Source organism: Bufo bufo, chromosome 6, assembly GCF_905171765.1.
Source record: "Bufo bufo chromosome 6, aBufBuf1.1, whole genome shotgun sequence".
Taxonomy (NCBI): domain Eukaryota; kingdom Metazoa; phylum Chordata; class Amphibia; order Anura; family Bufonidae; genus Bufo; species Bufo bufo.
Genome location: NC_053394.1, coordinates 49,894,990 through 49,908,585, shown reverse-complemented (window position 1 = coordinate 49,908,585; position 13,596 = coordinate 49,894,990). Strand labels below are relative to the sequence as shown.

The following is a 13,596-nucleotide window of genomic DNA, read 5'->3' as shown; positions in this document are numbered from 1 at the left end:
TGGTGCTGTCGGTCAGTGAAAACAGATGAACACATTCTATTTTTTGGACGTCTGTTATTTACTGGCTGTCAAAGAAACTGCCATGTAAATAACCCCATGGACTACTATTGACACAGAAGTCCCTGCGGTTTCATAGTACAGAGCCGTAGGAAATCCACGCACTGCCCTATGGTACAGTTTGACCAGTTTCTCACGAGTGAGTGATCTAGGAAATACACTCTGAAGTGCACAATTTGGCAGACCCGAACTCACTATAACACAGTAAACTATGCTGCTGTGAGTTCCAGCCCAACCACAGGTCTATTTTTCTGTTCTCAATGCATGATGTCAGTATGGGACAGTAGACCTGAGGCTGGGCAGGAACTCACAGCAGCATAGTTTACTATGATATAGTGAGTTCGGGTTGGAAAAACGGAATACTCTACCATATATGTTTCATCTGTACAGGACATCCACAGGCTGCTGCGTTTTCCAATACAGTAGAGAAAAGAAATGGATGCCAATGCAGACAGTACCATAAAGGAGGCCAAATGAACACTTGTTTGGCCTCTGACAGATGACTTAAGCCCCTATATATGATTGACGTGCCTTTTGCTTTCTCAGTTTTTTCCAAATGTTGGGCTCAGTGTGCACACCGCTGTACAAGTAAAAGCAGGTACAGCAAAGTCTCCGGTACCACGTCGCACCCACAGTGGTCGTGTTCGCCTTCAATTGAACCATTCTGAATCATAAAGAGTTGAAACTGACACCACAGTCACAAATGCAAGAACAGTAAAGCCATAGACAGCGCCTCAAAGCTAATCTCCGTCGTTTCTTCCTTCCCAAAAACGAACGTCGTTAGCAAAATAACAGAAGATTAAGTTCTTCAAGTAATGGCATCATTATGTTAAACCTGGATCAATTCATCAAAGTGTAAGATATACTTAATAGAGAGAGGCCGGCGGCGCACTGACAGCGGTCGGAGATAAGACACATCTGGACATTCCTCCAGAGGCTGTCAGAACTCGGCAGGACAAGGAAAACAGGCCACTTAATTGAGGCGTTGCTCCAGTTATGGTGCAGGTTTCAGGTGGATGCAGGGAATACTTACATGTCCATGTGCAGTGGAAGGCTGAGATAGTGGAGAGGGGGCGCGCACAAGAGATCACGGATATCGCCAAGGACTGGGGATTTCACACTATTGCAGTGACGGGACATGATGTGAAATCCGCACCCGCCACAAGTAAATACAACTCCTTGACATTACCTCTTAGCCTCTGTTCACATCTGCTAAGCACAATCGCAGGGATTTGACCATGTCTAGCTGCTGCCAGGATGTCTCAGGAGATCTTACATATTCATAAAGAGCAAAGAAGTATGAAATATGGCAACTCCTACGTACACTTTATTAATGCAAAAAAATTTAAAATGAGCAAGAAGTTTTACTGCAGTCTCCTAGATTCATGAGGAGGCTAATATTAAATGATTTTCTCACCGAAATACAACAATGTAAGGCCGAATGCACACGGCCGTGTTCCGCGGTATGCCGGGCTGGATTCCTGTTGAGAGCAGGAGCGCACAGCGTCATTGGTTGCTATGACGCCATGCACTTCATGCCGCCGCTGCACTACACTAATATAGTGTATTACTATAGTGCAGCGGCGGCATGAAGCGCACAGCGTCATAGCAACCAATGACGCCGTGCGCTCCTGCTCTGAACAGGAATCCAGCCCGGCATACCACGGACCGCTCTCGGCCGCGGAACATGGCCGTGCGCATTCGGCCTAACACTGCAAGAGACAAACAACCGTTATGGCTTAGTCACACGTCAGTGTTTGGTCAGTGATTCTGAGCCAAAACCAGCTGCGGCTCTAAACACAGAACAGGAGCAGATCTTTCCCTTATACCTTATGTCTGTGGAGGCTCCAATCCTGGTTTTGGCTCACAATCACTGACGAAACACTGACGTGTGGATTAGGGCCGCCGCACGAGGACACGTACCCATTCACTTGAATGGGGTACGCGATCTGCACCGCAAAAAAGTAGTGAATGCACTACTTTTTTGCAGTGCGGAGGCACGGACACACTCCATAGTGCTTTCCATGGGGTTCCGTGCCTCTGTTCCGCACCGACCTTCCAGATTGCGGACCCATTTAAGTGAATGGGTCTGCATCCATGATGCGGGGTGCACACGGCCGATGCCCGTGTATTGGGGACCTGCTGTGTGCGGGCCGCATCAGAGCCGTGTGCATGAGGCCTTAAGCCTGTATTACACTGCCTGATGTTTGGGCAGATGTGTGATCACCTGTGGTGGTAACGCCAGTAGTCTGTTCTGAGAAGGAGCACAGTACCGGAGTTACTCTGTCCAGCAAATCCCCATTCATTATAATGGGATCTTCAGGGTTTCTCCTGTCTGGTGCTAGATGGCATCCGGTGTCAAAAAATTATGCGCCAGATCCCACAGAAAACTATCAGAACATTTCTGGCTTTCTCGCCATTTCTGTACCGCACTAGAAGGAAACCGCGCCGAGCCCGGCCTATGCTGGAACATATCAGATACATTACACTAGCAGAATTAGGGCTCATTCAGACACCGTATGCAACCTGCAAAAATGCGGATCCTTTTTTATGCGGATTAGATGCTGACCGATTCACTTCTATGGGGCCCCTTTTCTATTCCACGGTTCCGCAAAACAAATGAAACATGTCCTATACTTGTCTGTGAAAAATCAGGACATGGCCCCATTGAAGTCTATGGGTCCGCAAAAAAAAACGGATAGCATTCAGTATTTTTGCGGACAGCATACAGCCGTCTGAATGAGCCCCAAGTGCGATTTCTTAAAAAACAGCAAAAAGGTTACAGTCCATTCCCAGAGGCAGACGAGCCTTCCCAACTTCGTACAAAAGTTAACCCCGTATGCAGGCCTGCTAAAGCTAAGTGATCATTTAGTTCCTTCCAATAATCTCCTGTGACTGCACTCACCGGCCGCGGTGCAACACGTACGCGAGTATACCGCAACATCTCTGCTCAACCAAATGTTTTTCCCTCAACGTGGGAGGCAAAAAGCCTGAGTGTACAAGTTCAGTCACAACTTTAAAAAAAAGTAAAAGCACAAAAGATTCACTCGTTGCCAGCATCAAAATAATAGCTGCTCCAGCAACACTGTAGTATGCAGATATAGCAGAGCTGAACCGGCCCGTTACCTGCACCATGGCTGAACAGCGATTCCTAATCTAACCATCTTTTGCAGCCCCATTGAAGTGAATGGGTCCGCATCCAAGCTGCCAAAACGGCGGCTCGGATGTGGACCCAAACAACGGCCGTGTGCATGAGGCCTTACATGAATGGGACAGTGGCAGACAGTTGCCCATTTCACACTGGTATTGAGGCTCCAAAAAAAAAAAAAAAAAAAAGATCTGTCACCATTAACGTACGTTGTTTTTAGTCTGGATCCGGTTTTATGACTGGACACAGAATACATGAGGACTAAACGGAAAATTCCGGTATTGAGAAAAAAAACGCAAGTGTGAAACAGAAGCAAACGTCAATGCTTACCAATGAGAAATAAGATGCACAGAAAAACGGCAGCGCACTACAGTACCAGCAAAGAGCATGAGATTCCACAAACCTCGTGCACACTGCAGATTTTTTTTTTTTTCCATGCAGAAACTAACTTGGCGCACAAATCTCAAATTAAATGGCATGTCAATTATGTTTTAGATGCGTATTTCACTTTTTTCAAGCGTGCGGATCTTACGTGCGCTCAATCGCACTCGTGTGCGGGTGTCCTTAGGTTGGGGCTACATGGTGACTTTGTATAGTCCCAGCCTTGGGTTCTGGCTGACGGAGTACGCTTCCATCGTTTTAATGATCCCCCAACACTGTATTTTTGTCTTGGCAGCCGGACTTTCTAAAGTCACTTTTTAACATGGTGGAAGACATGGCCGCAGTCATAACCGGAGGTAAATTTTAAAGGTCGGGTGACACGGAGACATGGGTCATGTGACCGCAAGTCTGGGAAAAGTCTATTTTAGAGCTGTGGTTTGACTGCAAAAAACAAAAAAAAATAAAAATGCTGAAAAGTCGCAGGCAAGTCTCAGGTGTACACAACTTCATCCTGGTGTGTGATGGGAATGTTGATCGCAACTTACAATTAAAAAAGCAATAGTAAGGGCTCGCGCACAACTGTTTTTGTCTGCATCCGACCCGCATTTTTTGGTGTCCGTTCTGCGGCACCCGGAAAAAAAAATACGTGTCCTATTCTTGTGCGTATTACGGAAAAGGATAGGGCAGTTCTATAGAGGGCAGGATGTTCTACAAAATGTATACCTCTTCGCAACCGTCAGTGAAAAAAAAAAAAGGTTGCATGCAGATGTGTCCCACTCATTTCTAAGGGGCAAGAGCTGCGTGAAAAACAGACAATACAGAACATGCTGCGATTTTTCCTGAACACAAAGAGGATCAGTGACAACGATGCTCGCGTGTATAAAAACAATGAAATACTGTCCGTTCGCCAAACGGTACGCATCTAGATGTAAAACTCTCTCGTGTGATATTAGACTTTTTTTAAGCAGTTGCTATATGTCACGTTTGGCAGACCTAGTACAATCATTACACTGCGTGCAGAATTATTAGGCAAATGAGTATTTTGACCACATCATCCTCTTTATGCATGTTGTCTTACTCCAAGCTGTATAGGCTCGAAAGCCTACTACCAATTAAGCATATTAGGTGATGTGCATCTCTGTAATGAGAAGGGGTGTGGTCTAATGACATCAACACCCTATATTATGTGTGCATAATTATTAGGCAACTTCCTTTCCTTTGGCAAAATGGGTCAAAAGAAGGACTTGACAGGCTCAGAAAAGTCAAAAATAGTGAGATCTTGCAGAGGGATGCAGCACTCTTAAAATTGCAAAGCTTCTGAAGCGTGATCATCGAACAATCAAGCGTTTCATTCAAAATAGTCAACAGGGTCGCAAGAAGCGTGTGGAAAAACCAAGGCGCAAAATAACTGCCCATGAACTGAGAAAAGTCAAGCGTGCAGCTGCCAAGATGCCACTTGCCACCAGTTTGGCCATATTTCAGAGCTGCAACATCACTGGAGTGCCCAAAAGCACAAGGTGTGCAATACTTAGAGACATGGCCAAGGTAAGAAAGGCTGAAAGACGACCACCACTGAACAAGACACACAAGCTGAAACGTCAAGACTGGGCCAAGAAATATCTCAAGACTGATTTTTCTAAGGTTTTATGGACTGATGAAATGAGAGTGAGTCTTGATGGGCCAGATGGATGGGCCCGTGGCTGGATTGGTAAAGGGCAGAGAGCTCCAGTCCGACTCAGACGCCAGCAAGGTGGAGGTGGAGAACTGGTTTGGGCTGGTATCATCAAAGATGAGCTTGTAGGGCCTTTTCGGGTTGAGGATGGAGTCAAGCTCAACTCCCAGTCCTACTGCCAGTTTCTGGAATACACCTTCTTCAAGCAGTGGTACAGGAAGAAGTCTGCATCCTTCAAGAAAAACATGATTTTCATGCAGGACAATGCTCCATCACACGCGTCCAAGTACTCCACAGCGTGGCTGGCAAGAAAGGGTATAAAAGAAGAAAATCTTATGACATGGCCTCCTTGTTCACCTGATCTGAACCCCATTGAGAACCTGTGGTCCATCATCAAATGTGAGATTTACAAGGAGGGAAAACAGTACACCTCTCTGAACAGTGTCTGGGAGGCTGTGGTTGCTGCTGCACGCAATGTTGATGGTGAACAGATCAAAACACTGACAGAATCCATGGATGGCAGGCTTTTGAGTGTCCTTGGAAAGAAAGGTGGCTATATTGGTCACTGATTTGTTTTTGTTTTGTTTTTGAATGTCAGAAATGTATATTTGTGAATGTTGAGATGTTATATTGGTTTCACTGGTAAAAATAAATAATTGAAATGGGTATATATTTGTTTTTTGTTAAGTTGCCTAATAATTATGCACAGTAATAGTCACCTGCACACACAGATATCCCCCTAAAATAGCTAAAACTAAAAACAAACTAAAAACTACTTCCAAAAATATTCAGCTTTGATATTAATGATTTTTTTGGGTTCATTGAGAACATGGTTGTTGTTCAATAATAAAATTAATCCTCAAAAATACAACTTGCCTAATAATTCTGCACTCCCTGTAGATACAATGCTGCAATCTTCAGGTGGCGCAACACACGACACCGTGTAGCCTCAGCTTAAAGGGGGTTGTGTCACTTCAGCAAATGGCATTTATCATGTAGAGGAAGTTAATACAAGGCACTTACTAATATATTGTTATTATCCATATTGCTTCCTTTGCTGGCTGGATTCATTTTTCCATCACATTATACACTGCTCGTTCCCATAGTTTCGCCCACCCTGCAATCCATCAGCGGTGGCCGTGCCTGCAGACTATAGGAAAAAGCGCCAGCCTATGTGAGCTTCCGCATCCTGGACACCAGAGAGGCTGTTACCTTTTCATATTGTGTGCAAGCACGACCACCACTGCTGGATTGCAGGGTGGTCGTAACCATGGAAAAATGAATCCAGCCAGCAAAGGAAGCAATATGGACAATCACAATACATTAGTAAGTGCCTTATGCAAACTTTCTCTACATAATAAAGTCCACTTGCTGAAGTGAAATGTGAAATACCTGAAACAATTAGCACAGGTCCAACATGGAATAGCCAAGCCATGCATGGAGGTCCAAACACCGAATTCGGCAATGATGCCTTGAACCAAGCATTGTGTGGGAAGCATCAAAACAGCCAACCCCACAACAGTGCCCAGCCTGAAGGGGCATAGGTCTAGAAAAAATGCCCGGTCAGACTCACCGCTCAGTGATTGACTACCTTCCTAATCAGCTTGCCGTAGACTTGGCCACGAGAACAGCAATTTCTTTTATTAGATATTTCCCAGGAAAAGTCCTTCGGATCATGAGAAAAAACGTGCGTCCGAGTTGCCCCACATTTTTTTTTGGAGGAAAGTTCACTAAAACTATTTTTATTTTCTATAGAAAAAAACATTGATGCAGGAACCATAAGGACGTCATGTTTTTGTCCCACATTCAGCTAATAAATGTGTGTGTGGGGGAAGGGTGGGGGGGGGATTAAAGATGCAAACGGGAGTCCAGCAAAAGAAAGCATAAATTAAAGGGGTTTTCCAATGATGCAGATTTTAAAATCCACACGGCAGGTCAATTTCTGCACAGAAAAAAAAAAAAAATAGGCAAAGTGTACATCAGACTAGGCAAATCTCATTCACTTTGCTGCTACTGTACCACGCTGAATTTATTTTTTTGGGAAAAAGTAGAAAAACTGCAACGTGTGCAGGTCGCCCTAGGGTGGCTTATGTGCATAAAATATGAACCAAAACCACACAAAAAAAGCGCACATAAATCTGCAATATTTGTCAGGTTTAGGCCTTATGCACACGGCCGTTGTTTTGGTCCGCATCCAAGCCGCAGTTTTGGCGGCTCGGATGTGGACCCATTCACTTCAATGGTGCCGCAAAAGATGCGGACAGCATGTTATAAAAATATATATAACCTGTCCTATTCTTGTTTGCGCTTTGCGGACAAGAATAGGCAGTTAAATTAAAGGCTGTCCGTTCCGCAAATTGCGGAACGCACACGGGCGCCATCCGTGTTTTGCGGATCCGCAATTTGCGTACCCCAAAACACACACCGGTCGTGTGCATGAGGCCTTATGCGGATTTTGGTGTGTATTTTCTGCAGATCTCACCCTTCCATTGAAAAGGGTGAAATCTGCCAAGAAAAGCTCAATTGACCGGCTGCAGAGTTCAACATCTGGACCTACATGAGATCTCTCCATTCTCATACACTTTGCTGGTCCCGTATTAAGCTACTGTCACATCTGCGGCAATGCAATCCGGCTTCCAGTTCCGGCAGAGAATGCCAGGAACCTGCCGGACACAAACCGCGGAGTCTCAGCATTTTTGCTAAAATGCGGCCGGAGCTCTTCCGGAACCCATTATGGGGAGTGACAGGCATTTCGGTTGCATCTGGCAGGAACAGATACAGCCTGCCGGAATACATGCCACAGATGTGAAAGTAGCCTAAGGCCCCTTTCACACGGGCGAGTTTTCCGCACTGCTGAAACGCGTGAGTTGAACGCATTGCACCCGCACTGAATCCGGACCCATTCACTTCAATGGGGCTGTGCAGATGAGCTGTGATTTTTATGCATCAGTTCTGCGTTGCGTGAAAATCGCTGCAGGTTCTATATTGTGCGTTTTTCACGCAATGCAGGCCCCATACAAATGAATGGGGCTGCGTGAAAATCGCAAGCAAGTACGGATGCGGTGCGATTTTCACGCATGGTTGCTAGGAGATGATAGAAATTAAAGCAACCCCGGACCCCATTAAAGTGTATTCCCTGTATTATTTTGCCTTATAACATGGTTTTAAGGGAAAATAATAGCATTCTGAATACAGAACGCTTACCAAAATGTGGATTGAGGGGTTAAAAAAGAAAATTAACTCACCTTATCCACTTGATCGCGCAAACGGCATCGTCTTCTTTCGGGACCTGCAAAAGGAGCTTTGATAACGTAATCGCACGCACCACGTGGTGAAGTCAGCGCAGGTCCTGCAGTAAGAATATCCTTTCATCTTCATTCAGCAGGACCTGCGCTGACTTCACCACGAGGTGAGCGCGATTACGTTATCAAAGCTCCTTTGGCAGGTCCTGAAAGAAGAAGCAAGTCGACGATGCCGGCTGCGCGATCAAGTGGATGAGGCGAGTTAATATTTTTTTTCTTTTTTAACCCCTCAATCCACATTTTACTAAGCATTCTGTATTCAGAATGCGATTATTTGCCCTTATAACCATGTTATAAGGGAAAATAATAAAATCTACAGAACACCGATCCCAAACCCGAACTTCTGTGAAGAAGTCCGGGTTCGGGTCTGGGTACCACAGTCAGTTTTTTTTATCACGCGCGTGCAAAATGCATTACACCCATGCAATAAAAAAAATAATTAACAACTCAAAGCAATCACGGTAAAAACTGACTGAAATTGCGTGCGCACTCGTCCAGGTTTCCCGCAATGCACACGCGACGCATCCGGGCCTAAAGGCCTCTTTCACACGAGCGTATAGAAACCCGTCAGTATTCTGGAACATGGACGGATTCCTGACGATATACCATCAGGATTGCGTCAGGATTTACATGCGGATTCTTTCCTCCCCGCATTTGTGGTGCGCTCCCAAAACAAATAAGCACAAAACTGGGACGAGCTGCGGATTTCAAATACGGAGGGAAATTATAACCCCATGTGAATAGCTCTATTCATTAACATTAGCAGCGGATTCCGGTACATAAAATCCAGACTATTTACGGATTGCAGATACGCTCATTACATCATTACCATCATGTCTGCTTCATGGATATGCACCTGGGATTCTGAAGGTTCTAGTCTAAGTTTTCTTGTAGTAGTGCAAATACGCTCATGTGAAAGCAGCCTAAGGGCTCGTGCACACAACTGTCCCCATTGAAGTGAAGGCTTCCGCATATGGGCCACAAAAAAAATAAAAATGGAAAGGACATTGAAAAAATACGTTTGTGTGCACGAGCCCTATTACCTGCATGTAATCCGCATCTTGCCCAGGCACCCTAATACCTGCACAATACTCCCCGCAGATTTTCTGCATCCGCGTACCAAATCGGCATCAAAAACTGCATGCGACACTTGCGGATTTTGATGCAGCCTTGCAAAAATAAAACACACAAGTGATATGCTACAATTTGCAGACCACAAATGGATTTCGATTCGCCACAAAGCTGAATTTCCTTGTGCTTTGTGGTAGCGAATCAATTGTCCCTCAATGGCGGTAAAAAAAACAAATCATACTTCCTTCATGCGATTGAGCGCGATGAGACGGCGGCCGCCGCAACCATCTTGATTGAAGATCTCGCACTAAATCCTGTGCGCAGTGACGTATTATGTCTCCATGCCATCCGACGTGTTGACGTAATGACGGCCCACGCTAGATCTTCAATCAAGATGGCGGCCAGCTCTTCGCAATTAAATAAACGAGGCAAGTCTGATTTCATGCCTTTTTAATTTTACACTGTTATTACGATCAGACGCCTCAATCAGTGATGAACGCGGCATCTGAGCTGTACAATGACAGGGGTGGTGGCGCAATCACTGTTCCCCGTCATTGCACCCGCTACTTACAAAGAATTGCGCTTCGTGACAAAGTAAGGCTGCTTTCACACCAGCGTCATGGATCAGCAAAAAACGCTTCCGTCGTAATAATACAAGCCACTGCATGAACGGATCCGGTTGTATTAGCTTTAAAATAGCCATGATGGATCCGGCACTAAAACCGTTGTAAGTCAATGAGGGACGGATCAGTTTTCTATTGTGTCAGAGAAAACGGATCGGTCCCCATTGACTTACATTGTGTGTCAGGACGGATCCGTCTTGCTCCGTACCACATCGCGGACGGAAAAATGCTGCTTGCAGAGTTATTCTGTCTGCGATGGGGACGCAACCAAACGGGATGTATTCTGGTGCATTCTGTTTTGTTCAGTTTTGTCCCCATTGACAATGAATGGGGACAAAATGGAAGCAATTTCCTCCCGTTTTGCGATCCTATGACGGATCTCAATAGCAGAAAGGGAAAGCGCAGATGTGAAAGTAGCCTAATTTGTCACAAAGCTATTTTTTTTTTTTTAAATTTGGTGAAGCAGCCAAATCAAATGTTTCAATGCTCCGCTCATCTCTAATGAGGAGCCTTCCGTGCGCATCTCTACACTGGATACATTGTACGTGTGTTTACAAACACCTTGTATCTCTTCTCGGGGACATTTACTGCCTTTTTGGGGTCAGATTTTTCTTCTTTTTTTTTTTTTACTTCCCAGACAGCGCAGTAATCCCCAATTTACTCTTTCCTGTAAACTTCAGCAAGCCAGACTCATGTCAGAGGGGCGGCCGACGACACTTCTCCGAAAATGCCAGCGACGGCCATAAACAAAAACCCAAGCGCTTAAGGCTACTTTCGCACTAGTGTTTTTTGCCGGATCCAGCAGGGTTCAGCAAAAACGCTTCCGTTCAGATAATAGAACCGTCTGCATTCATCATGAATGGATCTGGTTGTATTAACTCCAACATTGCCAAGACCGATCCGTCATGAACTCCACTGAATATCAATAGAGGACGGATCCGTTTTCTATTGTGTCAGAGAAAACGGATCCGTCCCCATTGACTTGCATGGTGTGTTATGACAGATCGGTCTTGCTCCGCATCCCAGGACGGAAAGCAAACCGCAGCATGCTGCTCTCCGGTATGCGAACAGAACGGAATGCAGTTTGGAGCGCTCCGTTCTGTTCAGTTTTGTCCCCATTGACAATAAACGGGGACAAAACGGAAGCGTTGTTTTCCGGTATTGAGCCCCAATGCCGGATGACGATACAAGAAAATATTAACGCTAGTGTGAAAGTAGCCTAACCCTGGACATAGGTGCCCAAGATGTGCCAACCCATGGGACACAGACAAGGGAAGGATATGGGGTCCATGAAGGAAGCAACACTGCTGGGGAAAGAGGAGGGGGGGGGGGGCACACACTTTTGGGGCAGTTTGAGACTTTTTGCGACATTTGCATAAAAGTCTCAGCAAAACATCCTGCACAAAAGCCAGGGTCAAGTGCGACATGTCTGCCGGTGATGGGACATTTCATTTGCATATGTCGCTAAAAACCTCCTAGCACAAAGAGCGGCACATGCTGAGAGTCGCACTACTACTACTACTCACATCATCGAACAGAGTCCCGACGTTGGCCGTCACCAGCAGGATCCCGGTGCCCGGGGCAGCCGCTTTCCCCGCCATACTGTTCCAGCTTCTAGCGCGGTGCTGTGTGCAGAGCGCAGGACATGAAAGGAACCAGGAGCAGAAATGGAGGAGACTGCTACAATGTATCGGCTCCGTGCAGCGGCGGCGGCGCTCAGGCACGGCTCCTGCCCGTCCCCCGGCCCCTCCAGCGCTTCTACACCCGCCAGCTGCCCGCCGCCGAGGAAGCCATGACCAGCCTGCCGCACACAACTCTCCGAGCGCCGCAAGTTTCAGTCTCCGGGGTGAGGGCGGCCGCTGTGTGCGGGGACGGCGCGGCTCTGGAGGCGGGTGCTCCCTGACTGTGGCTCCGGCTCCTTCTGCCCTCAGCACCGCTCCTCTATAGCAGAGCCGCCGAGACTGACCAAACGACAGGGGCAGGGGGCGTGGAGAGGAGGAGGGGCCTCCCGACGTCACTCTGTCGGACACGCCCCTTATGCGCTCTTAAAGGCACAGCGCTGCGGAAGATAGAACATTAGGGTAAGTTCACACAGGTTTTTTCTTTTTTTTTTTTCCTGTGCTTAAAAAAACTGATGCTTCCGGATCCCTAGTGGGTTATTTATTATTTTTTTGGGGGGGATATGGTTTTTATTCTGATGCGCTTTTCACCTGGAATTTTATTCTGAAACTTTATCATAATATGTAGCAAAAAAAAGTGTGATGATAAATAGTTTGGAAATTATTCATTAGTAATGAGAGAACCAAAGTCCATGAAGTTGACTTCAATTTGATGCTAAATTTGATTCGCCGTGAAGCTGAAATTGTGTTAAAAAATATATATATATATAATCCTTAGGGTCCATTCACACCGGCCGGGTGTACTGTCTCTAACATAGCCAAGACAGCTATTCTTATTTGTTTTGCGTCCGAGAAAATGCTGTTTGCAGCATTAGTCTGTCCGCGATGGGAGCGCAGCCAAACAGAATGGAATGCGCTTCTTTGTCAAATTCAGCAAAGCAGCCAATTAGCATTTTCCCAAAAAGATCCGCAATACACGGGCGCCGTTCCGTGGCCATTCCGCATCACGGATGCGGACCCATTCACTTCAATGGGTCCGCAAATCCGGAGATGCGGAATGGTGCGGAACGGAAGCACGGAACGGATTCCCTACGGAAGCACTGCGGAGTGCTTCCTTGGGGTTTCATCCCGTACTTCCGTTCCGCAAAAAGATAGAACATGTCCTATCTTTTTGCGGAACGGCCGGATCGAGGACCCATTAAAGTGAATGGGTTCACGATCCGCTGCGGCTGCCCCACGAAGAGGGTGTTCGTACATTGCGCCTAGGCATCATCTGGATATCAATATAAATGTACAGCTAACAGCTGGTATAAATTATTAATCTTTAATGGAGCGTGCTGGTATAACCTGGGTGCCTCCTGTATATAATTATATATGTAGAGCCGGTATAAGTTATACACTGTATACAAGAAGATGTATAACTTATACCAGCTCTACATATATAATTATAAACAAGAGAAGCCCAGGTTATACCAGCATGCTCCGTATCACTATATACAAGAAGATGTATAACTTATACCAGCTGTACATATATAATTATATACAGGAGATGCCCAGGTTATACCAGAATGGTCCGTATCACTATATACAAGAAGATGTATAACGTATACCAGCTGTACATATATAATTATATACAGGAGATGCCCAGGTTATACCAGCATGCTCCGTATCACTACAGTCGTGGCCAAAAGTTTTGAGAATGACACAAATATTAGTTTTCACA

At 45.8% G+C, this 13,596-nt stretch overlaps 1 protein-coding gene across 1 annotated transcript in view; it reads right to left on the bottom strand.

Annotated features, from left to right (window-relative positions):
- Positions 1-12,234, bottom strand: part of INPP5A (inositol polyphosphate-5-phosphatase A) — a 439,951-nt gene extending 427,717 nt beyond the window's left edge. Inside the window, exon 1 of the mRNA XM_040439018.1 lies at positions 11,781-12,234. Coding sequence (XP_040294952.1) covers positions 11,781-11,855 — 75 coding nt within the window. The 5' untranslated portion in view covers positions 11,856-12,234. The remainder of the gene's footprint in view (positions 1-11,780) is intronic.
- Positions 12,235-13,596: the final 1,362 nt, after the last annotated feature.